At 42.7% G+C, this 26,144-nt stretch overlaps 2 protein-coding genes across 2 annotated transcripts in view; both read right to left on the bottom strand.

The window, feature by feature from the left end:
- LOC129821165 (receptor activity-modifying protein 1-like) overlaps positions 1-20,846 on the bottom strand; it is a 75,691-nt gene extending 54,845 nt beyond the window's left edge. The window contains exon 1 of the mRNA XM_055878509.1: positions 20,141-20,846. Coding sequence (XP_055734484.1) covers positions 20,141-20,198 — 58 coding nt within the window. The 5' untranslated portion in view covers positions 20,199-20,846. The remainder of the gene's footprint in view (positions 1-20,140) is intronic.
- Positions 20,847-21,275: 429 nt separating this feature from the next.
- Positions 21,276-26,144, bottom strand: part of LOC129821166 (band 4.1-like protein 5) — a 41,189-nt gene continuing 36,320 nt past the window's right edge. Inside the window, exons 22-26 of the mRNA XM_055878510.1 lie at positions 24,909-24,990; positions 24,679-24,771; positions 24,410-24,472; positions 24,113-24,252; positions 21,276-23,383 (exon numbers count right to left, since the gene is read on the bottom strand). Of these exons, the coding sequence (XP_055734485.1) occupies positions 23,317-23,383; positions 24,113-24,252; positions 24,410-24,472; positions 24,679-24,771; positions 24,909-24,990 (445 nt within the window). The 3' untranslated portion in view covers positions 21,276-23,316. The remainder of the gene's footprint in view (positions 23,384-24,112; positions 24,253-24,409; positions 24,473-24,678; positions 24,772-24,908; positions 24,991-26,144) is intronic.

Below are 26,144 nucleotides of genomic sequence, written 5' to 3' on the forward strand. Positions count from 1 at the left end.
TTGGCTGTTCGTTTATTTTGATGTCGTCTGTTTCCTGTCCGTGAGTTTACGTTTAGTTATGTAAGTTTATGTTCAGGTTTCGTCAACGTCGTTTTCTTGTTTTGTATTTTTGAAAGTGTTTTGTTTTTTCGTGTTGCCATCATAGTTTTTTTTCAAATAAAGAGATGGCCTATTTCCCTACTGCTGCATTTTGGTCTGATGATCCTTCTCTCCTCTCCTCGTCCGAGGATGAGGAGAGAGACAGCCCTTACAGTGTCCATTTCAGAGAAGTGAGCAGGTAGCCTATATAATAATGTTGTGACTACTGCAACATTTTACTATGACACTTGGAAGTGAGTAAATTCATAACTCAGCATCAGGCAAATGTAATTGTTTCAACACGACAGTGGCAGACGTTTGACTGAACAAAAGCCTGTAGCCACTCTCTTTCTGCTGTACACAATAGATTAAGATTCAGAGTAAAAAAATAAAAGAGCTGTCAGCCTGAGATTTGTTTTCTTGGCTGCATCATGCTACATTGCATGATGAGTACAGAGAGACAGACTGAGAAATGGGGTTGTTCCCACCACTGGATGAGACACCTCACGACTCAAACACACAACAGAGAGACACAGAGGAGAAGGAGAGGTGGATGACGGTGGAAGAATACAATTACACAATGTTCCCGGTCCCTAGCTGCCAGGAGCCCTGTCTGTGCTCCTTTTAAAAGATGTCTTTATTTGATACGAGCTGTCAACAGAAAATTTGCAACATTCACACAGACACATATATTCATAAGCTTTGGAGTTCTGCGAGAAATTAGGCTTTCATTTTCAGTACATTTTTATGGTCCTTACATGAATACACCTACAAATTAATTAAGGTGACACTACGATTTGCTCACACAAGGCACTTTTGAGGGGTGGGTGCCAGATCAATTCAAGGTAGAGTGACTGACAAAGCTTTGTTGAAAATTCTGCTGGCTGTGCGTGGTGGACAGACCACTGAATTACCCTGACTGACAGAACATTTGTGTTCATGATTCCTGCCTCGTACAACCCAGGGAGAAATAAATACACCTGTATTATTCCCATATCCAGGTGTCTGGTTTAACACTTGGGGGCAATAGACTAGAGCAGTGTTTCCCAACTCCGGTCCTCGAATACCCCCAACAGCACACATATTTGTTGTATCCCCGGACAAAAACACCTGATTCAACTTGTCAAGGGCTTGATGATTAGTTGACAAGTTGAATCAGGTGTGCTTGTCCGGGGCCACAACAAAAATATGTACTGTTGGGAGTACTCGGGGAATGGAGTTTGGAAACACTAGACTAGAAACCAGTCAAGTGGATCAGATATCTCGCTCTGGGCTTTGAGAAGGATCTCTTTTCTCACCCCGGCACAGTTACCGGAGAAGAGAGTAGACAGAGGTGCAGAGAAGAGATAAGGCTATGCTAGGCTACACAAAGTAAGTCAGGCTACAGCTCAATCACACCAGGGTGGAGTACACTTACTTGAGACACGGCAGACTATAACATGGGGAGTAGCAGTAGCCAGAGGTGCAGTGATAAGATAAGGATGGTGGTGCTGGTGTGTGCATCCAAAATGGCACCCTATTGCCTACATTGTGGGGCCCTGGGAAAAATATGTGACCTGTATAGGGAATAGGGTTCCATTTCAGATGCAGCCCAGGCTACACATTGGACCTTCCAGGGACAAGCAGCTTTACAGCACAATGAGCAGCATAATGTCTAATGGATTTGGTCCATTGGCCACCCTGGCAACCCTCACGAATGATCTTCTCTTAGCACAGTGCTAAGAAGCAGCGTTGGGCACATCCAGCTCCACACAAACACAAGCATGCATGCAGCTCACTGATCCAGAGAGAGAGAGAGAGAAACTCTGTGACAAACAGAGATACACTAGATAGCCAAAAGTTTATAGACACCTGCTCATCGAACATCTCATTACAAAATGATGGGCATAAATGTGGAGTTGGTACCCCCCTTTGCAGCCTCCACTCTTCTGGGAGATCTTTCCACTAGATGTTGGAACATTGCTGTGGGGACTTGCTTCCATTCAGCCACAAGCATTAGTGAGGTCAGGCACTGATATTGGGCGATTAGGTCGGCGTTCCAATTCATCCCAAAGGTGTTCGATGGGGTTGAGGTCAGGGCTCTGCTCAGGCCAGTTAAGCTCTTCCACATCGATCTCGACAAACAATTTCTGCATGGACCTCGCTTTGTGCATGGGGGCATTGTCATGCTGAAACAGGAAATGGCCTTCCCCAAACCGTTGCCATAGAAGCACAGAATCGTCTAGAATGTCATTGTATGCTGTATCATTAAGATTTCCCTTCAGTGGAACTAAGGGGCATAGCGCGAACCATGAAAAACAGCCCCAGACCATTATTCCTCCTCCACTAAACTTCACAGTTGGCACTATGCATTTGGGCAGGTAGCGTTCTCCTGGAATCTGCCAAACCCAGATTCGAACATCGGACTGCCAGATGGTGAAGCGTGATTCATCACTCCAGAGAATGCGTTTCCACTGCTCCAGAGTCCAATGGCGGCGAGCTTTACACCACTCCAGCCGACGCTTGGCATTGCGCATGGTGATTTTAGGCATGTGTGCGGCTGCTCGGGCTTGTAAACCCATTTCATGAAGGCCGACGTGTTGAAACAGATGACAGACAATTTTTACTCACTACACACTTCAGCAATAGGCGGTGCCGTTTTGTGAGCTTGTGTGTCCTACCACTTCATGGCTGAGCTGTTGTTGCTCCTAGATGTTTCCACTTCACAATAACAGCACTTACAGTTGATTGGGGCAGCTCTAGCAGGTACAGGAATTTGACTGACTTGTTGGAAAGGTGGCATCCTATGACTGTGCCACTTTGAAAGTCACTGCGCTCTTCAGTAAGGCCATTCTACTTCCAATGTTTGTCTATGGAGATTGGATGGCTGCGTGCTCGATTTTATACACCTGTCAGAAATGGGTGTGACTGAAAACCCAGAATCCACTAATTTGAATGGGTGTCCACATACTTTTGGTATATATACAGTATATCACAAAAGTGAGTACACCCCTCACATTTTTGTAAATATTTGAGTATATCTTTTCATGTGACAACACTGAAGAAATGACACTTTGCTACAATGTAAAGTAGTGAGTGTACAGCTTGTATAACAGTGTACATTTGCTGTCCCCTCAAAATAACTCAACACACAGCCATTAATGTCTAAACCGCTGGCAACAAAAGTGAGTACACCCCTAAGTGAAAATGTCCAAATTGGGCCCAATTAGCCATTTTCCCTCCCCGGTGTCATGTGACTCGTTAGTGTTACAAGGTCTCAGGTGTGAATGGGGAGCAGGTGTGTTAAATTTGGTGTCATCGCTCTCACACTCCCTCATACTGACTGGTCACTGGAAGTTCAACATGGCACCTCATGGCAAAGAACTCTCTGAGGATCTGAAGAAAAGAATTGTTGCTCTACATAAAGATGGCCTGGGCTATAAGAAGATTGCCAAGACCCTGAAACTGAGCTGCAGCACGGTGGCCAAGACCATACAGCGGTTTCACTGGACAGGTTCCACTCAGAACAGGCCTCGCCATGGTCGACCAAAGAAGTTGAGTGCACGTGCTCAGCGTCATATCCAGAGGTTGTCTTTGGGAAATAGACGTATGAGTGCTGCCAGCATTGCTGCAGAGGTTGAAGGGGTGGGGGGTCAGCCTGTCAGTGCTCAGACCATACGCCGTACACTGCATCAAATTGGTCTGCATGGCCGTCGTCCCAGAAGGAAGCCTCTTCTAAAGATGATGCACAAGAAAGCCCGCAAACAGTTTGCTGAAGACAAGCAGACTAAGGACATGGATTACTGGAACCATGTCCTGTGGTCTGATGAGACCAAGATAAACTTATTTGGTTCAGATGGTGTCAAGCGTGTGTGGCGGCAACCAGGTGAGGAGTACAAAGACAAGTGTGTCTTGCCTACAGTCAAGCATGGTGGTGGGAGTGTCATGGTCTGGGGCTGCATGAGTGCTGCCGGCACTGGGGAGCTACAATTCATTGAGGGAACCATGAATGCCAACATGTACTGTGACATACTGAAGCAGAGCATGATCCCCTCCCTTCGGAGACTGGGCCGCAGGGCAGTATTCCAACATGATAATGACCCCAAACACACCTCCAAGACGACCACTGCCTTGCTAAAGAAGCTGAGGGTAAAGGTGATGGACTGGCCAAGCATGTCTCCAGACCTAAACCCTATTGAGCATCTGTGGGGCATCCTCAAACGGAAGGTGGAGGAGTGCAAGGTCTCTAACATCCACCAGCTCCGTGATGTCGTCATGCAGGAGTGGAAGAGGACTCCAGTGGCAACCTGTGAAGCTCTGGTGAACTCCATGCCCAAGAGGGTTAAGGCAGTGCTGGAAAATGATGGTGGCCACACAAAATATTGACACTTTGGGCCCAATTTGGACATTTTCACTTAGGGGTGTACTCACTTTTGTTGCCAGCGGCTTAGACATTAATGGCTGTGTGTTGAGTTATTTTGAGGAGACAGCAAATGTACACTGTTATACAAGCTGTACACTCACTACTTTACATTGTAGCAAAGTGTCATTTCTTCAGTGTTGTCACATGAAAAGATATACTCAAATATTTACAAAAATGTGAGGGGTGTACTCACTTTTGTGATATACTGTATATATATATATATATATATATATATATATATATATATACACTGCTCAAAAAAATAAAGGGAACACTTAAACAACACAATGTAACTCCAAGTCAATCACACTTCTGTGAAATCAAACTGTCCACTTAGGAAGCAACACTGATTGACAATAAATTTCACATGCTGTTGTGCAAATGGAATAGACAACAGGTGGAAATTATAGGCAATTAGCAAGACACCCCCAAAAAAGGAGTGATTCTGCAGGTGGTGACCACAGACCACTTCTCAGTTCCTATGCTTCCTGGCTGATGTTTTGGTCACTTTTGAATGCTGGCGGTGCTCTCACTCTAGTGGTAGCATGAGACGGAGTCTAAAACCCACACAAGTGGCTCAGGTAGTGCAGTTCATCCAGGATGGCACATCAATGCGAGCTGTGGCAAAAAGGTTTGCTGTGTCTGTCAGCGTAGTGTCCAGAGCATGGAGGCGCTACCAGGAGACAGGCCAGTACATCAGGAGACGTGGAGGAGGCCGTAGGAGGGCAACAACCCAGCAGCAGGACCGCTACCTCCGCCTTTGTGCAAGGAGGTGCACTGCCAGAGCCCTGCAAAATTACCTCCAGCAGGCCACAAATGTGCATGTGTCAGCATATGGTCTCACAAGGGGTCTGAGGATCTCATCTCGGTACCTATTGGCAGTCAGGCTACCTCTGGCGAGCACATGGAGGGCTGTGCGGCCCCACAAAGAAATGCCACCCCACACCATGACAGACCCATCGCCAAACCTCGCCAAACCTAGTACAAAAAAAAAAAAAAAATGAATGTATGTACTTGTAAGTTGCTCTGGATAAGAGCGTCTGCTAAATGACTTAAATGTAAATGTAAATGTCATGCTGGAGGATGTTGCAGGCAGCAGAACGTCCTCCACGGCGTCTCCAGACTCTATCACGTCCGTCACATGTGCTCATGTGCTCAGTGTGAACCTGCTTTCATCTGTGAAGAGCACAGGGCGCCAGTGGCGAATTTGCCAATCTTGGTGTTCTCTGGCAAATGCCAAACGTCCTGCACGGTGTTGGGCTGTAAGCACAACCCCCACCTGTGGACGTCGGGCCCTCATACCACCCTCATGGAGTCTGCTCAAACGGTCAGAAACAGACACATGCACATTTGTGGCCTGCTGGAGGTCATTTTGCAGGGCGCTGGCAGTGCACCTCCTTGCACAAAGGTGGAGGTAGCGGTCCTGCTGCTGGGTTGTTGCCCTCCTACGGCCTCCTCCACGTCTCCTGATGTACTGGCCTGTCTCCTGGTAGCGCCTCCATGCTCTGGACACTACGCTGACAGACACAGCAAACCTTTTTGCCACAGCTCGCATTGATGTGCCATCCTGGATGAACTGCACTACCTGAGCCACTTGTGTGGGTTGTAGACTCCGTCTCATGCTACCACTAGAGTGAGAGCACCGCCAGCATTCAAAAGTGACCAAAACATCAGCCAGGAAGCATAGGAACTGAGAAGTGGTCTGTGGTCACCACCTGCAGAATCACTCCTTTTTGGGGGGTGTCTTGCTAATTGCCTATAATTTCCACCTTTTGTCTATTCCATTTGCACAACAGCATGTGAAATTTATTGTCAATCAGTGCTGCTTCCTAAGTGGACAGTTTGATTTCACAGAAGTGTGATTGACTTGGAGTTACATTGTGTTGTTTAAGTGTTCCCTTTATTTTTTTGAGCAGTGTATATATCAGTACCAGTCAAAAGTTTGGACACACCTACTCATTCAAGGGTTTTTCTTTATTTTTACTATTTTCTACATTGTAGAATAATAGTGAAGACATCAAAACTATGAAATAGCACATGTGGAACCATGTAGTAACCAAAAAAAGTGCTACGCAAATTAAAATATATTTTATATTTGAGATTCTTCAAAGTAACAACCCTTTGCCATGATGACAGCTTTGGACACTCTTTGCATTCTCTCAACCAGCATCATAAGGTAGTCACCTGGAATGCATTTCAATTAACAGGTGTGCCTTGTTAAAAGCTAATTTGTGGAATTTCTTTCCTTCTTAATGCATTTGAGCCAATCAGTTGTGTTGTGACAAGGTATGCAGAAGACATCCCTATTTGGCCTAATATTTGACAAAGTCCATATTATGGCAAGAACAGCTCAAATAAGCAAGGAGAAATGACAGTCCATCATTATTTTAAAACATGAAGGTCAGAAAATTTAGAGAACTTTGAAAGATTCTTCAAGTGCAGTCACAAAAACCATCAAGCCCTATGATGAAACTGGCTCTCATGAGGACCGCCACAAGAAAGGAAGACCCAGAGTTACCCCTGGTGCAGATGATAAGGTCATTAGAGTTAACAGCCTCAGAAATTGCAGCACAAATAAATGCTTCACAGAGGTCAAGTAACAGACACATCTCAACATCAACTGTTCAGATAAGACTGTGCGAATCAGGCCTTCGTGGTCGAATTGCTGCAAAGAAACCACTACTAAAGGACTCCAATAATAAGAAGAGACTTGCGTGGGCCAAGAAACATGAGCAATGGACATTAGACCTGTGGAAATCTGTCTTTTGGTCTGATGAGTCCAAATGTGAGATTTTTGGTTCCAACCACTGTGTCTTTGTGAGACGCAGAGTAGGTGAACGGATGATCTCCGCATGTGTGGTTCCCACTGTGAAGCATGGAGGAGGAGGTGTGATGATGTGGGGATGCTTTGCTGGTGACACCGTCATTGATTTATTTAGAATTCAAGGCACACTTAACCAGCATGGCTCCCACAGCATTCTGCAGCGATATACCATTCCATCTGGTTTGTGCTTAGTGGGAAGCTGTTTGAGAGAATGCCAAGTGTGCAAAGCTGTCATAAAGGCAAAGGGTGGTTACTTTGAAGAATCTAAATAGATTTTTTGAACACTTCTTTGGTTACTACATGATTCCATATGTGTTATTTCATAGTTTTGATGTCTTCACTATTATTCTACAATGTAGAAAATAGTCAAACAAAGAAAAAACGTTGAATGAGTAGGTGTCCAAACTTTTGAGAGAGAGAAATCCTGCCTCTCCTTGTTTTCTGTCCTGAATAAATGAACACTGTGCTGCAGCAGCGCTGGGCCGACAGGAGAATGAGTGAGCCCAGATCTGCATAATGAAAAATAAACTAATGCAGGGAGCTGCCAGCCCACTGAACGATGCTCTGCTGTGTACCAAATGGCACCCTATTACCTATAGTGCACTACTTTTGAACAGGGCCCATAAGGGGATAAAATATTCACCATCCGCTAAGCTTACACCTGTCCCTTAAAGCAGCTAAATGATAGTCACAGCCCCATCCTGAATCTTTCAGGAGTTCCAATGAGACTTCAGTGAACAGATTTTCATTGCTACCTGTCGTACTCAGCCATTGAAACAGGTGCCACTGTTTTTTGCGTGTTGCACTCATTCATTGTGGTATTTTACCGACATAAACTACAGTTCACTCAAATGTTAACTCAGTGAGAGTTTACAAAGACAGTCAACCTTCATGTGCCAAGGTACTCAACTTTATATCAATTATAACAGTACAGGAAAAAAACTGACTTGAGCAATCAGGTAAAAGCAGAACAAAGCCACAAATTGACAGTTGTGTCTGTGTGTGCGCATACTTTGGTGTGCACTCTCTTAATACGCAGCATGCAGCTCACTTGGATCAGAGAGCAAGCGGTACCCAATGAGTCGGCCAGCTAAGTGCTTGAAGCAGTACTGCTAAATGCACACACAGGGGGCTTCAGAGAGAGTTGAAGCATGGCTTCAACGGGAAACAGCCAAGCAGCCAGGCTCCACAACTACACTTCATTACCGTTAAGGCCCAGATATGTGGCTGGCTGCTCACTGAATGACTGGACTCTGAAAGTATTGTCCTAACTCTCTCTCCCAAACAGCTGTGATCAGTAGTTCAACTGTGAAGAGATAAAGCTTGTGTCCCTATTCCCTATGTAGTGCACTGGTCAAAAGTAGTGCACTATAATTGGAATAGGGAGTCATTTAGCCTGCAGAAATGCTGTATCTAAATATGGAGGTGGTGATGGAAGAGAGGAGTCTCTTTTCGTTACTTCTCTACCTGGGGGATTTTGGGTCACTAATGAGAAGCCATTGGCTGTCTGTCTGCAGCTAACAGTGCTGCTGTGCTTTTTGTTATATAAGGTCAAATGTGATTTATAAGACAGGCATTAAAGCCAATGGACTGTAAAATCACCTTTGCTGCTCACAGAGTGAGTGAAATAAATAATGCTGCTGTTATTGTGGGGCCCCACAATCTTAAAATATGGACTTATCGATATGGAAGACTAACCATACAAAGAGTTGTAGATATTGTCATTTTTAAAGAGAAAGGCAGGTATTTATCATGTTACACTTGAGCTCAACTACATAAAAGGCATAGTTTTGTTTCTGATCCCTCCGCACATACTTTAGCTTACGCCAGATGAATCCCATCAGTCCAATGACAAGTGGGTGGACCGGTCTCACGAGTCCAACTGGATATGAGAACAAAGCAAAGCTGACAACTGTAAAGTTATAAACAAGCAAAACATCAATCTCCACTTGTTCATCCTGCCTACCTCGGTCCCGCCTCCACCATTTCTCATTATTGTCTCCCGTTAAGAGGAATTCTCTTTGTCAAACAGGGAGATTTATTCAGATTCTTGCACGTCATCTGATTCCTTCTCCCAGGAATAATGATGTATGCCTTGTTGGAGTGGGGCGAAGTGTGTCCAAAACAAATGTAAAGAACCCCACACTAGTGAATACAGAAGACCGACTTAAACTGTATGTCTGTGTGTGTTAGGTAGAGGGCCAGAGAGAGTAGCGGGGAGCCCACTTGCTTCTCCTGTGAGGGTAATAAATCTAAGAGACTCAGTGGTGACTGCCACACAAAGCCAGCTCTGAAAGGGAGGAGAGGAACACTTGACATTTCTCTCCCTGCTGTCATCATCCCCATGGCGTCTTGGTTTTATTCCCTACCAGCGGTAGACGCTCTGTCTCCTAAGCTACTTAGCTTCACCTCCTTCTCCTCCCTCTTCCTCCTCCTGCTCTAAATTTTCCACTCCAAGTCAATACCGCAACCTTGTCAGCATCTCTGATTGAACGCTTGATAAACTCAGTGACGTCACGTAATGATGAAAAACAGGAGTCAAAAGGTCTGAGTTCCAATGGAACAGAAGTGAGAAATAACAGAAGACACGGCTTTGCAACATGCCAACATGCATATAAACCTAGTTCAATTTGAGATTTTAGTCCTTGCCAGAGTATAACCTCAAATGGGAAAGAAATGCTGGTGTGCTTCATGGGGAGAAAGCAGCACAATCTGGGTTTACAGATGCATTAAACTGTTTCTTATTTGAAGTGTTTGCGTCACCCAAGAATGCTAGTTCTAATCCAGCAACGGTCCTCACAGTCACTCATTATTCAGGAGCAGAAGCCCTTTTGTTATTTCTACATTTTTAATTACAACCACACTGTAGCTAAAATATAAGCATGGATCAAACTGAGTTTAGGAGAGATAACACAAACAATAAAACACATACTGCTAACTTCCCTTTTTAAAGGAGAGTGGAGATCCACCCTCAGGTCATTTTTTAAGCTTTATTTAGACAACAGGGGAATGATAGAGACCGAGACAGGCCATTGAAAAACTCTTTGAGCTCGTTTTTAATATGATTTCCTTGAGATGTTCAGCCAGGGCTCTGAGTACAGTGGTGTGTGGACACAGCATTTAGCACAAAATGTCATGTGTATTGATTGAGGTTCTGTAATGAACAAAACACTAGGGAGGAATGTTTTGGCATGATACTTCCCATTTCTACACACTCAGTTTTGAGAGTTTAAATGAGACTTGTGAGACAGGCCTCATTTAAAGGTAGGAGCTGTGGTCATATCACACAGTGGCCTACTGCAGTTATGACTGTCACACACAACTAAACATTACGGACCATTACAGTACCATATGAGGCATACACAGTTGTCAAACTTTTTTTGGCTTTGGGGGAGGGTTGTGTGTTTTTTTAATGGGGCACAGGGGAGAGTAGCGCGTTTTTCCCCCTGGTTTACATTCACTCTTTCGTAGGTTGCACTACATAATTTCTTCCATCCTAGACAAATTTTCTCATCTGCTTGCATGCACCTCCCCTATATCAAAGTGTTTTGGTACTTCCCATATGCACAACACTTTTCCGTGTGATAACTTTTACTATATCACAGGTGAATATAGTCTACCTGCCGATATAACTGTCTATCCTGCCCTCCGTCCACCATTCATAGTGACAATAGTGGTAGGTGGATCATTTGTCCATATCTGCAATATACTAACTAGCAATCATACCACACATAAAAGATTTCAAAGCTGCATCAATTTTCAATATGAATTCAACAAGAACGTTGCGCATGAAAGAACAGTGAAGACATGAGACAAAAAGCTTCCCTATTGATCTTGTTTAGGGACAATACAATTATCCGACCTAGACTAGAACACCACAATGCAATAAATAATTATATTATTGTTTTCAAGTGAGTACAAAATTATACTCCAGGCAGCAGTGAAAATGTCATTTGAATAACGGCGCAAAAGGCCTGTGATTTGAATGTTTAATTCCACTTGGATTAGTTGTGGGTCTACTCTCGACAGGTTATAAGGTCTATAAAAAAAAGTAACAGAAATCATAAGGAATAAGGTTTTAAAGTGTCTGACCTATATCTAGGAGCTATAAGAAAGCTCAGGAAATATTTTGGTTTTTGGACTCATATTTAACCCCTTTTTTTGTTGAGACAGAACCACCTCCATACTTCCATTCATTTGTATGGGTTACCTTCAGACAAGTCTTTGTGAGAGTCATAGTGTCTCCTGACCCCTCCTGTCTCAGCCTCCAGTATTTATGCTGCAGTAGTTTATGTGTCGGGGGGCTAGGGTCAGTTGGTTATACCTGGAGTACTTCTCCTGTCTTATCCAGTGTCCTGTGTGAATGTAAGTATGCTCTCTCTAATTCTCTCGTTCTCTCTTTCTTTCTCTCTCTCTGAGAACCTGAGCCCTAGCACCATACGTCACGGCAAACCGGGCATGATGACTCCTTGCTGTCCCCAGTCCACCTGGCCTTGCTGCTGTTCCAGTTTCAACTGTTCTGCCTGTGGTTATGGAACCCCTACCTGTCCCAGACCTGCTGCTTTCAACTCTTAATGATCGGCTATGAAAAGCCAACTGACTTTTATTCCTGATTATTATTTGACCATGCTTGTCATTTATGAACATTTTGAAAATCTTGGCTCTCTCTAATTCTCTCCTTCTCTATTTCTTTCTTTCTCTCTCTCGGAGGACCTGAGCCCTAGGACCATACGTCAGGACTACCGGGCATGATGACTCCTTGCTGTCCCCAGTCCACCTGGCCGTGCTGCTATTCCAGTTTCAACTGTTCTGCCTGCGGTTATGGACCCGCCACCTGTCCCAGACCTGCTGTTTTCAACTCTTAATGATCGGCTATGAAAAGCCAACTGAAAATTATTCATGATTATTATTTGACCATGCTTGTCACTTATGAACATTTTGAACATCTTGGCATAGTTCTGTTATAATCTCCACCCGGCACAGCCAGAAGAGGACTGGCCACCCCTCATAGCCTGGTTCCTCTCTAGGTTTTCGCCTTTCTAGGGAGTTTTTCCTAGCCACCATGCTTCTACACCTGCATTGCTTGCTGTTTGGGGTTTTAGGCTGGGTTTCTGTACAGCACTTCGAGATATTAGCTGATGTACGAAGGGCTATATAAAATAAACTTGATTTGATTTGATCGTAGAGCAAAACACCATCGTTTTCGTGAGAGTCTCGTCTTTCCATAGTGGGGTCATATTAGTTAGAACATACAGTTTGTACGCTACAGATTTCGTGAGAAGACCGATTTTCAGGATGTCTCCTGGGCTGCGGTCCAAACACTTAAAAGACATACCCTCGTCCACTTACCCTCGACTTATGCTCTTGGGGGAATCCCCGTCGCCATCTTGGAGGGTGGTCAGAATGATTAGCCAAGCAAGGGAAATTTGCAACATAAACCCCTCAACCCTCGTTTTTAGTTTGCTTTGCGAGTGTACAATTATGTTCACTCCGGGGCCTGAAACTCCCCATAATTCAAATCGCAACAATTGTACTGTACATCCACTAAGAAAAGTCTGCAAAAACTTAAAAACAACATCGATGGAGAAGTCAACATACAAGTGTAAATAAAAACAAATACGTTAGAAATTGTGCTACTTATGCACAAACACGTGTCGTAAAAAGTAAATACGTTTTTGTTTGGTTATCTTTTGGAAATTGTAGGAATAAAACATTTTCCTTCTTCAGAAGTTTCAGCTAGGCAGGCTAACGTTTGTTCATTCATTTGCTAGCTATCATACAGTAGGCGTATATTAATAATGATAGATTTAATATAAGTAAACATGCACTCATAATTGACTGTAGTACATATAAAGCACCCACAAGCTACCGGTGGCTGAAAACAATCATCGCAGGATGAACGAGTGACGAATATCCGGCCAACGGTAGTCCATTTAAAAATCATTCCTTCCTCCCTCGCCCTGCAAGTGTATACCCGTCAGACGTCATGATACGTCTTCAGAAGTGTCCACTTAATTTGAGGGCTGAGGGGATAGGGTGTGTCTTAAGTGTTTGGACCGCAGCCCAGGGCTGACAAACAGTGCTGTAGCTCAGCACTTTCCACCGCAGATGTGGAAGGCCGACACAGGCTGATGCGGTGGATTTAGATGCATCCCATGCAAAAAAACAACACATATCTCTAGCTTAAACTGATGATTTTAATGGGGATATTTTAAAATGTTAATTAGATTGATGCATCGATGGATCAATAGATTTCTTGTATTTTTTATTTGGTACATGAAAATTTAACAGCAAAAGCAATTTTTATGTGCACTAAGTATTTATGCTAAGACTTATCTGCAACAAGTCAATTAGATGGATACATAAGTCTGATGGGAAAATGTGCATTTTAGAAAAGTCACATGAAAATCTGTCACCAATTGGATGAAAACCTAGCTATAGACACCCTAAAGACTCTTGCAAGCCCCAAACATCTAAAGAATAAGCTGCACTCTTAGAAAAAAAGGTGCTATCTAGAACCTTAAAGGGTCTTCGGCTGTGCCCATAGGAGAACCATTTGTTGCAGGTTTTTTATTTTAATTTTTTATTTTTTATTTTTTTAACCAGGTAGGCTAGTTGAGAACAAGTTCTCATTTGCAACTGCGACCTGGCCAAGATAAAGCAAAGCAGTTCGACACATATAACAACACAGAGTTAAAACATGGAATAAACATACAATCAATAATACAGTAGAAAAATCTATATACAGTATGTGCAAATGAGGTAGGATAAGAAAGGTAAGATAATAAATAGGCCATGGTGGCAAAGTAATTACAATATAGCAATTAAACACTGGAATGGTAGGATGTGCAGAAGATGAATGTGCAAGTTGAGATACTGGGGTGCAAAGGAGCAAGATAAATAAATAAATACAGTATGGGGATGAGGTTGATTGGATGGGCTATTTACAGATGAGCCATGTACAGGTGCAGTGATCTGTGAGCTGCTCAGACAGCTGGTGCTTAAAGCTAGTGAGGGAGATAAGAGTCTCCAGCTTCAGTGATTTTTGCAGTTCATTCCAGTCATTGGCAGCAGAGAACTGTAAGGAAAGGTGGCCAAAGTAGGAATTGGCTTTGGGGTTGACCAGTGAAATATACCTGCTGGAGCGCGTGCTACGGGTGGGTGCTGCTATGGTGACCAGTGAGCTGAGAAAAGGCAGGGCTTTACCTAGCAGAGACTTGTAGACGACCAGGAGCCAGTGGGTTTGGCGACAAGTACGAAGCGATGGCAAGCCAACGAGAGCGTACAGGTCGCAGTGCTGGGTAAAATATGGGGTTTTGGTGACAAAACGGATGGCACTGTGATAGACTGCATCCAATTTGTTGAGTAGAGTGTTGGAGGCTATTTTATAAATGACATCGCTGAAGTCGAGGATCGGTAGGATGGCCAGTTTTACGAGGGTATGTTTGGCAGCATGAGTGAAGGATGCTTTGTTGCGAAATAGGAAGCCGGTTCTAGATTTAACTTTGGATTGGAGATGTTTAATCTGAGTCTGGAAGGAGAGTTTACAGTCTAACCAGATACCTAGGTATTTGTAGTTGTCCACATATTCAAAGTCAGAACCGTCCAGATTAGTGATGCTGGACGGGCGGGCAAGAGCGGTCAGCGATTGGTTGAAGAGCATGCATTTAGTTTTACTTGCATTTAAGAGCAGTTGGAGGCCATGGAAGGAGAGTTGTATGGCATTGAAGCTCATCTGGAGGTTAGTTAACACAGTGTCCAGCGAAGGGCCGGAGGTATACAGAATGGTGTCGTTTGCGTAGAGGTGGATCAAAGAATCACCAGCAGCGAGAACGACATCATTGATGTATACAGAGAAGAGAGTCGGGCCTGAGAATTGAACCCTGTGGCACCCCCATAGAGACTGCCAGAGGTCCGGCCAACAGGCCCTCCGATTTGACATACTGAACTCTATCGGAGAAGTAGTTGGTGAACCAAGCGAGCCAATCATTTGAGAAACCAAGGCTGTTGAGTCCGCCAATAAGAATGTTGTGATTGACAGAGTCGAAATCCTTAGCCAGGCCGATGAATACGGCTGCACAGTAATGTCTCTTATCAATGGCGGTTATGATATCGTTTAGGACCTTGAGTGTGGCTGAGGTGCACCCATGACCAACTCTGAAACCAGATTGCATAGCGGAGAAGGTACGGTGGCATTCTAAATGGTTAATCTGTTTGTTAACTTGGCTTTCAAAGAGCTTAGAAAGGCAGGGTAGAATAGATATAGGTCTGTAGCAGTTTGGGTCTAGAGTGTCTCCCCCTTTGAAGTGGGGGATGACCACAGCAGCTTTCCAATCTATGGTAATCGGAGACGATACGAAAGAGAGGTTGAACAGGTTAGTAATAGGGGTTGCAATAATTTCAGCAGATAATTTTAGAAAGAGAGGGTCCAGATTGTCTAGCCCGGCTGATTTGTAGGGGTCCAGATTTTGCAGCTCTTTCAAAACATCAGCTATATGGATTTGGGTGAAGGAGAAGTGGGGGAGGTTTGGGCGAGTTGCTGTGGGGAGCGCAGGGCTGTCGACCGGGGTAGGGGTAGCCAGCAGTAGAAAAATGCTTATTGAAATTGTCAATTATTGTGGATTTATCGGTAGTGACAGTGTTTCCAAGCCTCAGTGCAGTGGGCAGCTGGGAGGAGGTGCTCTTATTCTCCGTGGACTTTACAATGTCCCAGAACTTTTTTGAGTTTGTACTACGGGATGCAAATTTATGTTTGAAAAAGCTAGCCTTAGCTTTCCTAACTGCCTGTGTATATTGGTTCCTAACTTCCCTGAAAAGTTGCATGTCACGGGGGCTATTCGATGCTAATGCAGAACGCCACAGGATGTTTTTGTGCTGGTCAAGGGCAGACAGGTCTGGAGTGAACCAAGGGCTATATCTATTCCTAGTTCTACATTTTTTGAATGTAGAACCCTTTTGGTTCCAGTTAGAACCCTTTCTACAGAGGGCTCTACCTGGAACCAAAAAGGGTTCTCCTATGTGGACAGCTGAAGAACCCTTTTGGAACACTTAACAGACCAGCCAAAACAAGCTTGTAAGAATTGTACTTAAACTCCCCCTCATATTCATTTGGAGGTGGAGCATTTTAAGCAGCTAGGCTGGATATCTGTGAAACAACGAGTAGTATTAATACAACTTGGTCTGGTCCACAGAATTATCACAGACTCAGCCCCCAGGTACCTACCCAACTATTTTTCATTTGTTAGAGATGTCCACCAGTATAATACCAGAGCCTAATATTCAGTTTGAAATATAAGTCTATCTGATTACACATTTTTATATACCTGCGCTGTTAAGTGGAACACGCTAACACAGCAACTCAAAGCCATACAAACCATAACCACTTTAAAAATAATGTCAAAAGCTGGCTAAGGTGTGAACAGTATAAACTTTTTTTGTCTCTCTCTCTGAACTGTGTCTCGATCTATGTAATTGTATAGGTATTCATGTAAAAAAAAAAAAAAAATAGGGACCAGAATGGAAATAAATCTTTGTATGAATATGAATATATATATATATATATATATATATATATATATATATATATATATATATATATATAGACATACACACACGGTACCAGTCAATAGTTTAGTTTCTTAATGTTTATTATTTTCTACATTGTAGAATAATATTAAAAACAAACTATGAAATAACACCTTTGGAATCATGTAGTAACCAAAACTGTTAAACAAATCAAAATATATTTTATATTTGAGATTCTTCAAACAACCCTTTGCCTTGATAACAGCTTTGCACTTGGAATTCTCTCAACCAGCTTCATAAGGTAGTCACCCGGAATGCATTTCAATTAACAGGTGTGCCTTGTTAAAAGCAAATTTGTGGAATTTCTTTCCTTCTTAATGCGTTTGAGCCAATCAGTTGTGTTGTGACAAGGTAGGGGTGGTATACAGAAGATTACCCTATTTGGTGAAAGACCAAGTCCATATTATGGCAAGAACAGCTAAAATAAGAAAAGAGAAATGACAGTCCATCATTACTTTAAGACATGAAGGTCAGTCAATCTGCTAAATTTAGAGAACTTCGAAAGATTCTTCAAGTGCAGTCGCAAAAACCACCAAGCACTATCATGAAACTTGCTCTCATGAGGACCGCCACAGGAAAGGAAGACCCAGAGTTACCTCTGCTGCAGAGGATAAGGTCATTAGAGTTACCAGCCTCAGAAATTGCAGCCCAAATAAATGCTTCACAGAGGTCAAGTAACAGACACATCTCAACATCAACTGTTCAGAGGAGACTGAAATGTGTTATTTCATAGTTTGTCTTCACCATTATTCTACAATGTAGAAAATTGTACAAATAAAGAAAAACCCTTGAATGAGTAGGTGTCCAAACTGTTACTGGTACTTACTGGACTGGTACTGTATATGCATGTATAGTTTTTTTAAACTGTCAAATAAAATCCATATATCAATCCAAACTGCGCAGTGGGCATTTGATGAATGGAAAGAGACATCTGTTACCAAACGCCCCAAAGTTTAATGACATTCGGAGATAGCCAAACTGTCGATACTGGGTATGCCTACAAGGTAGGGAGGGATGCATTATTTTTCTGTCGAGATTGACAGTCTATTTATTGTGTTGTTGAAAACGCAAACCATGATATTGATACTCCCAAAGTCGGTATGATTTGTTATGACACCTTGAGTTGGACCCTTAGGTGTGCACAGACAGCAGCACACCTTATCAGACTTCAGCCCTCAGCACAGTAGGCTGGTTAAGATGTGTGCACTATTTCGCGACAGCAGGAGGGCCCCATGCATTATTAAAACATTAGATAAAATTGACCTGTGTGGATGGGTCCGTTTTGAGCACCTTCAACTTGCTGTTAAGTCAAAATGTTGTCCTACTCAAAGACAGGCTTATGGCTTGTCAAAATTGCATAATTTTGACAAGATCATCCTCCTTTCACAAAATGTTATGCAAATACCCATATGATATTTTATAATTAGGCTTCATTAATTACTTTTCATATATAGACATAGATATGTGTGTGGGACACACACACACACACACAACCACATATATAAACTCAGCAACAAAAAAAACCATCCCTTTTTCAGGACCCTGTCTTTCAAAGATAATTTGAAAAAATCCAAATAACTTCACAGATCTTCATTGTAAAGGGTTTAAACACTGTTTCCCATGCTTGTTCAATGAACCATAAACAATTAATGAACATGCACTTGTGGAACGGTCGTTAAGACACTAACAGGACGGTAGGCAATTTAGGTGACAGTTATGAAAACTTAAGACACTAAAAGAGGCCTTTCTACGGACTCTGAAAAACACCAAAGAAAGATCCCCAGGGTCCCTGCTCATCTGCGTGAACGTGCCTTAGGCATGCTGCAAGGAGGCATGAGGACTGCAGATGTGGCCAGGGCAAGAAATTGCAATGTCCGTACTGTGAGACGCCTAAGACAGCGCTACAAGGAGACAGCTGATCGTCTTCGCATTGGCAGCCCATGTTTAACACCTGCACAGGATCGGAACATCCGAACATCACACCTGCGGGACAGGTACAGGATGGCAACAACTGCCTGAGTTACACCAGGAACGCACAATCCCTCCATTAGTGGTCAGACTGTCTGCAATAGGCAGAGAGAGGCTGGACCGAGGGCTTGTAGGCCTGTTGTAAGGCAGGTCCTTATCAGACATCACCGGCAACAACGTCGCCTATGGGCACAAACCCACCGTCGCTGGACCAGACAGGACTGGCAAAAAGTGCTCTTCTCTGACGAGTCGCGGTTTTGTCTCACCAGGGATGATGGTCGGATTCGCGTTTATCGTCAAAGGAATGAGTGTTACACCGAGGCCTGTACTCTGGAGCGGGATCGATTTGGAGGTGCATCATCGGACTGAGCTTGTCATTGCAGGCCATCTCAATGCTGTGCATTACAGTGAAGACATCCTCCTCCCTCATGTGATACCCTTCATGCAGGCTCATCCTGACATGACCCTCCAGCATTACAATGCCACCAGCCATACTGCTCGTTGTGTGCGTGTATTCCTGCAAGACAGGAATGTCAATGTTCTGCCATGGCCAGCGAAGAGCCCAGATCTCAATCCCATTGAGCACATCTGGGACCTGTTAGATTGGAGGGTGAGGGCTAGGGCCATTTCCCCCCAGAAATGTCCAGGAACTTGCAGGTGCCTTGGTGGAGGAGTGGGGTAACATCTCACAACAAGAACTGGCAAATTTGGTGCAATCCATGAGGAGGATGCACACTGCGGTACTTAATGCAGCTGGTGGCCACACCAGATATTGACTGTTACTTTTGATGTTGACCCCCCTTTGTTCAGGGACACATTATTCCATTTCTGTTAGTCACATCTGTGGAACTTGTTCAGTTTATGTCTCAGTTGTTGAATATTATGTTCATACAAATATATACACGCTAGTTCGCTGAAAATAAATGCAGTTGACAGTGAGAGGACGTTTCTTTTTTTGCTGAGTTTATACACACAAAGATATATAAACCAACCATATGGCATCAGACAAGCACGTGTAGGCCTAATCGTTATGTTTATATTATTCTTGAATATAAGATCTCTTTTTGAATAATATGAATCGGTTGCATATATTGTTAACCCATCTGGAAAGGGTTATCTCAATAATTTATGATAATCACTTTTGCAGTTTCTATCGGATGTTTTGGACATCGTTCATAAATTCTCTTTCATGTCCGGCCATCTGTAGAAAAGGAACAAAAGCCTCGAGGGAGTTAGGGATAGCGATGCCCTGCGCTACGCTCTTGCGTTTCACCAAAACTCACCTACAATCAGCCAAAGTAAAACCTGTTTCGACAACACTGGAGTGGTTTCCGATGCCATGGTCTTCCTTCAAAACGGTGGTCCAATGCCAGAAGTTGGAAAAGCGTTAAGATGTGTAAAACAGACGATAAAGCCTCACAAGTGTCCTCCCTAACGTTCCACTCTAAGATCGAGGCGACCCTGTCAAATAACCATAGGGGAGTAATCCGTAAGTATTTGACTCGTTCCTCTTAGCCAACTAGAAAAGGCAGCTCAACTGTCTTCACCGTCACTATCACCTTGCGCAAAAAAATAACTCTGGAGAGGTACACATGCTTCGGGTTGTCGGGAATTCCCTTTCCGAGTAGTCTATCCCGTCAGTTGTCTTTACGAAATAGATTCGTTATCATTCAAATACAGTAAGCCAACATCGCGACTGGACAAGTCAAATTTGACCAAGTCCATAAGACGAATCCAAAAACCTGGCGCAAGATTCATGTTCACTACGAGGTACTTGGCAACTCCATCAATCCATTGCGCGTACGAGACGCACTGAGCCAGAACAGAGCCTGCGCCACCAGTGAACTGGTGGGTCTCGAGCGTAAATGATCTTAACAGTATACCAACAGAGTGAGAGAGCCACGGGAGCCTAAGCAGAATGCAGGCTATTCTGGGGTCTGGGGATAAGGCAGTTGGCGACTATGGTTGGATGGACTTCATTATTATGCTCAGTACTGTACAGGGGAAAAAAGTGACCATGTCTTCCCTTTTATGCATTCAAATGAACATGACGTAAAATAAAAAGTGAAGTGATCAGTATCAGCCTGGTGTGGTTTTTGACCTGATACTATATTAGACAACACAACATAAAAGATGCATGGTATCAATATACATTTTAGCCTACACGTTAAGAACTAAGCCTCGTCTTCACATGACACAATTACAATTAAGTATTAAAAATAAATAAATAATAATTGAGACCAATCCCATGGGGCAAATGAAGTGTGGTGTTAAACCAGAGCACTAAACAGACAGGGTTGATAATAAAACGGCAGAGTCCAACATCACCTAATGTTGCCCTCTAGTGTTAGAACGTGCTAGCACAGAACTACAGCTCCTGCAGTACCAATAAACACTTCCAATTGATGCTAATGGTCATATGATTCACATTTTTTATTTATTTATTTGTCGTAGTAGAGACAAGGCCCATATATATTAATTGGAAGAATTCACACTTGTTTTTTTTTAATACTTTTTTTACTTGAAGAATTTACTACATTGTACAAAATTGCTACTGGCTTAACAGTCTACAAATCCTTCAAAAGTAATGATGATCAATGTACATGATACAAATTGGTGTGGTGACAATACCTAGAGCAATTTTTACATCTACAAACAACTTAAATACAGTGTGAATAAGGGTGCTCTTACAAAAATAGGAATAAATTAACGTAGAAGAGCTACAGCAAAAATTGCACTTACATGGTGAAGTATAATTTCTAACTAAGAAAAGTCTCATCTCAGATAGAGGCAAAAAGAAAAGTTATTAGGTAGGTACACAGAGCACTCATGTTGGTCAATCACTATCTCTACAATTTCTGATGCAGATATAAATCATTTATATGACACAGAATGTTCTTGCCAGGCAAATCAGTTTAGATAACTCATGATACAGCCAAGAGAGAGAGATAGTATTACAAAGCTTAGCCGTTCTTTTAAGTATTCCAGCGAAAACATAATCAAGAAACCATCAATTATTCTGAAACTTCACAAAAAAATGAATAAACGTGATGTTCAAGACTTTTCTGTTGAGATGGGTGTTAATAGCTCACAGTTTACTTAGTCAAATTAGCAGTATTTAAAATACTTCCTTCTGCTTTTACCTCTACTGCACACAGTCTCGCAAAATATCTACTTCTGATCTACCGTCCGCAGAGGCAACATATAAAAAGTCTGATATCTGAAATACATTTATGTGAGTCAATAGTAGAGTTGACTGACTCACTCGTACCGCCAGAGATCCTAGATGTGATTGGGTTAGTCTGGAGAAGAACCAATGGAGTGCCAGTTTGTGATAGGCCTATTTCCCGTGTCAGCCTGAGAATCATTGATGACCACATCCAGAAACAGTGTCAAGACTACATGATGAGAAATTACCATCACATACAGTAACACAAAAAATAAAAGTACAGTAAGTATAGGCCTAGACACAGGAGTAATAATAGAGGTATTAGTAGTTCCTTGTTGTATAAAGTTACACAATCAGAATTTCACATTGAGCTAGCTAAATAAGGCAGGTCGTAGCTAGTGTTTTTATATGGATATAGAAGAGATAAGGTTTTAGATATGACTTAAGCGTGGCTCAATTCATACCTGCATGCTACAGATTGCCGTTGTCATCCTCAGATGATCGAGTCATAATCTGGATCAGAACATTCTAGTGAAAGCCAGGTCCTAACTGAACACTAAATGCTGGCGCTTGATCAATACAACTCACTTTAAAAAAATCAAAGGGGAAAAAAGAACAGGACAAAATCAAATAAAAATAGTAAAATGTCATCCTATTAAGAGTCCAGGTCCAGTGCTCCAATTTAATTCAGTGGTTTGAGGTACAGTGATGAGGCTAGGTTCTTTGATACAGTGGTTCTTCATCCAGGTAGGCAGCCTCAGGTTGACAGATCATCTACCTGAATGGGCTGTGTGGAGATGGTGTGCTGAACACAAGAATGTACCCAATGCCAAAGGGTGTCAAAAAAATTGTCTCAAAGAGTCCAGTCAGACATGGTCATCTTTGCTTTGTCCTCTTCCTTAGCTCTCAGCATTTATTGCAGTCCCTTCCTGCTATAAACATATCTAAAAGAACTGTGTGTACACTGTGTAGGTAATTAGGACTGCTTATGAGAGGACCAGTGACACACAACGTACTAAAATACTGAAAAGATAAAAAATAATAAATACTTCTCTAAACTGGAATGTAGTGAGAAGGAATTCCAATAATCCAATTTCATGATTGCAGCTGGTTTGGGAATGCCATAGGAGTTGCTGGTTGTCACTAGGACAGGAACTTTCCCCAGTTTTGGAAATGCAGTAAATAATGAATATTGTGTTAAGGGTGGGAAGTAGCCCACTAGTTTGGGAATGCCAGGAATAGCACATACTTGTTGTGAGCAGGGCAGAAGCTAGCCCCCCTGATTCCCTCTCAGAGCTCAGTGGTCAACAGACCTTTGGGCTTTATGCCGTCCTTCTTGGGTACCTGGGCAGCAATGCTGGTGAGAGGAGTACAAAATTAAAATCCCAGAACTCCTACCTTTCAGTGTGCACAACATACAGTCATGTATAATAGTAATATTCTAGTAGAACAGTAATATTGTATTGCTAACCAGTATAATGGGACGCAAGAGAACACAACGTAATGAGAAGCCAAAATGAGAAAGTGCATATCCATCATCCTATGCATATTGTTTCAGGAGACCTGCCTGCAGCAGAAATCATGTCACATTTTATTTGTCACATGCGCCGAATACAACAGGTGTAGTAGACCCAACAGTGAAATTCTACAATTTACTTGACGCGAGCGCTGCTTTTTTGTAATTGTAAAATGACAAACCCAGAAAGCCTACTACCTTCTAGAGTCCACAACATTAATCCTAACGAACAGTTCATTCAACAGGATAAACAAACTTCATAACTTGTGCAGAGATGTAGTATAAAATCAAAAATCAAGCTCTAGCCTTCACCATGTTATTAGAACAAGATATGGAAGCTCATCAGGAACATAATTAAGTCAAAGGGGATGTTAAACACAACAAGCTTCCATTAATAACAAGGGGAGTTATTTGGTCTACTCTCTACACAGCATACTAAACATAGCATATGACATGGTGCCAAAAGCGCATAGCAACTAAGACTAGCTACCATGAACACAATGTCCAGATGAGATGATCAAAACAGCACTAGGACAAGGCAGCAATGATGACGTGTAATGACTGATTTACCTTGTGGCAATCACATTGTGAGTTTGAGAGAACAGATGGGGGTGCAGGGTTGGGGCAAGAGCTCCCCCTTCAGGTTGGAGAGGGGCGGCGGTCTTGGCAGAGGGGTCAAGGAGGCCGTTAGTAAAGATGGCAGTGGGCAGCTGCATTAGAATGGGAGGAGAAGGAAAGTGGACTGGGTCAGTCTCTACATGAGGGATGGACTATGGACAGACAGACTAAAAGACAGACATACTTAGGCCCTGAGGAAAGACTAAAGACAGACAGGAGCACTAAAGCCCAGAGGACACTAGAACTCACTGCAGCAGGGACGATCCAGCGAGGTGATATCATGGACTTAGATTGCACTGGTGCTGGTGGTAACTACAAGAGATCCACGTTCAAGAGTTACACTCAAAGCGCCACACTTGTCAACATACTGCAGGCCTATGAACTCAATTGTGATAGAAATTTTAAGACACTGGTTTATTATTAAGTCTTGACTGTTGTGGACAACCGCATTCAGCTACAGTAGCTAAAACATGAGTCAGTGAGGGTTATTTTATGGCAGATGGGGTCTAGAGACTTACTACTGGGGTTGGATCTGAGAAATCTATCAGGTTATCACTCAGCGGGACCGGCAGCGGCGGCAGGGTGGGCATCTCCAGCTCCTCTGGTTTGGCCTGCGTAGCGACAAGCCAACGGCTATGTTATCAGCTCACACATTCACATACAATTATTTCTGTGCATTCAGATGTATTTTGCTATATGCAACGCAAGCGAGAAACTGGTAAAGTAAAACACAGCTTAAATTTGAAACCTTTGATGGCAGTCCTTCGTTAAGTATTTCAGCAGCCATCATGGTTGCTGACGGCATGAGATCCGCAGCCATCATTTCAACACTGAAGAGAACAGAGAGACAAGACAGATGGATAAGAGTTTTTCATTCATTTAGAGTCTGATGAGGTACTGAAATTGCAAGGCTAACGTGCACATTTTCAATGGAAATAAAATCCTGACATGTGCTTAATATGCAAAGACATGGATGTAACGATTCACCGATTCAAATCTTTAAGATATGCGTGCATCGGTCCGTGAACCCCAAACCAATCAAAAATGTGGCAGGCGTCTGTTAGAAAATCGACTCAAAACTTACCGAATCACGATTCAATGTGTTTTGCTCATAATACCTTCTTTCTGCCTTTTGAAAATTACATCTCATCTTTTGTGACAACTGATGCATCCTCTCCTTCAATGTCAAACTAAGCATGTAACTGTGTTGACAGTCATTGATCTGCAAGTCCTTTTTCCATGACGAACAACCCCAGGCAATATCAGTAGCCTGGTCAAACAGCTTCACGCGCTGACCAATACGAGCTAGGTGGCCTGTTCCTGATCTTGCACATCTGCATGGCACTTCCAACATTCAAATGCTAAAATGTTTTGCGCGATATCAGGCTCCATTAATAGTGACAACCTGTCATTTGCTAGGTTATTGTCAACTATCTGCTGTTGAAAATTGTGTTTTACCAGAATAAAAGCAAGCTGCTGGAGACCACTCATCTTGCTATACCTGCTGAACGGGGCTTACAATCGATTTTGTGATTGTTCAGGTTCACCATCAGCAATAGTTTTGCTTTAAACAGTCAGTGTATATGGTCATTATTAGATATACAGGGTCAAGTTAATAATTTCATAACGAGGACAGCAATTCAGTTTTGCGAGGCACACTGCATTGCGGAAGGAGAAAAGAAGCTCCGTAAAATAACTTCCGAACGGTCAATACCATTTAATTTTGAAATCCAAAGTGTTGCTATATATATCCATTGGCTATGTCTAGCGTTGCAAAAGGAGGGTATAACTGGAAAAGTTCAGAATTCTGGAAACTTTCAAGGTTTATTTAGAAGTTCATAAAATGACATCTAGTGGCCTTTTTGGATACTACAGATTATCACAGGTGTCTAATTATCTCTGGCCCTCTGTGTGTAAAATATATGAAATTATAAAATAAGATTATTGAAATAACAGAATGACAAAGCTGTAAAACAAATAAACC

Source organism: Salvelinus fontinalis, chromosome 23 (assembly GCF_029448725.1).
Source record: "Salvelinus fontinalis isolate EN_2023a chromosome 23, ASM2944872v1, whole genome shotgun sequence".
In the NCBI taxonomy this organism is placed as follows: domain Eukaryota; kingdom Metazoa; phylum Chordata; class Actinopteri; order Salmoniformes; family Salmonidae; genus Salvelinus; species Salvelinus fontinalis.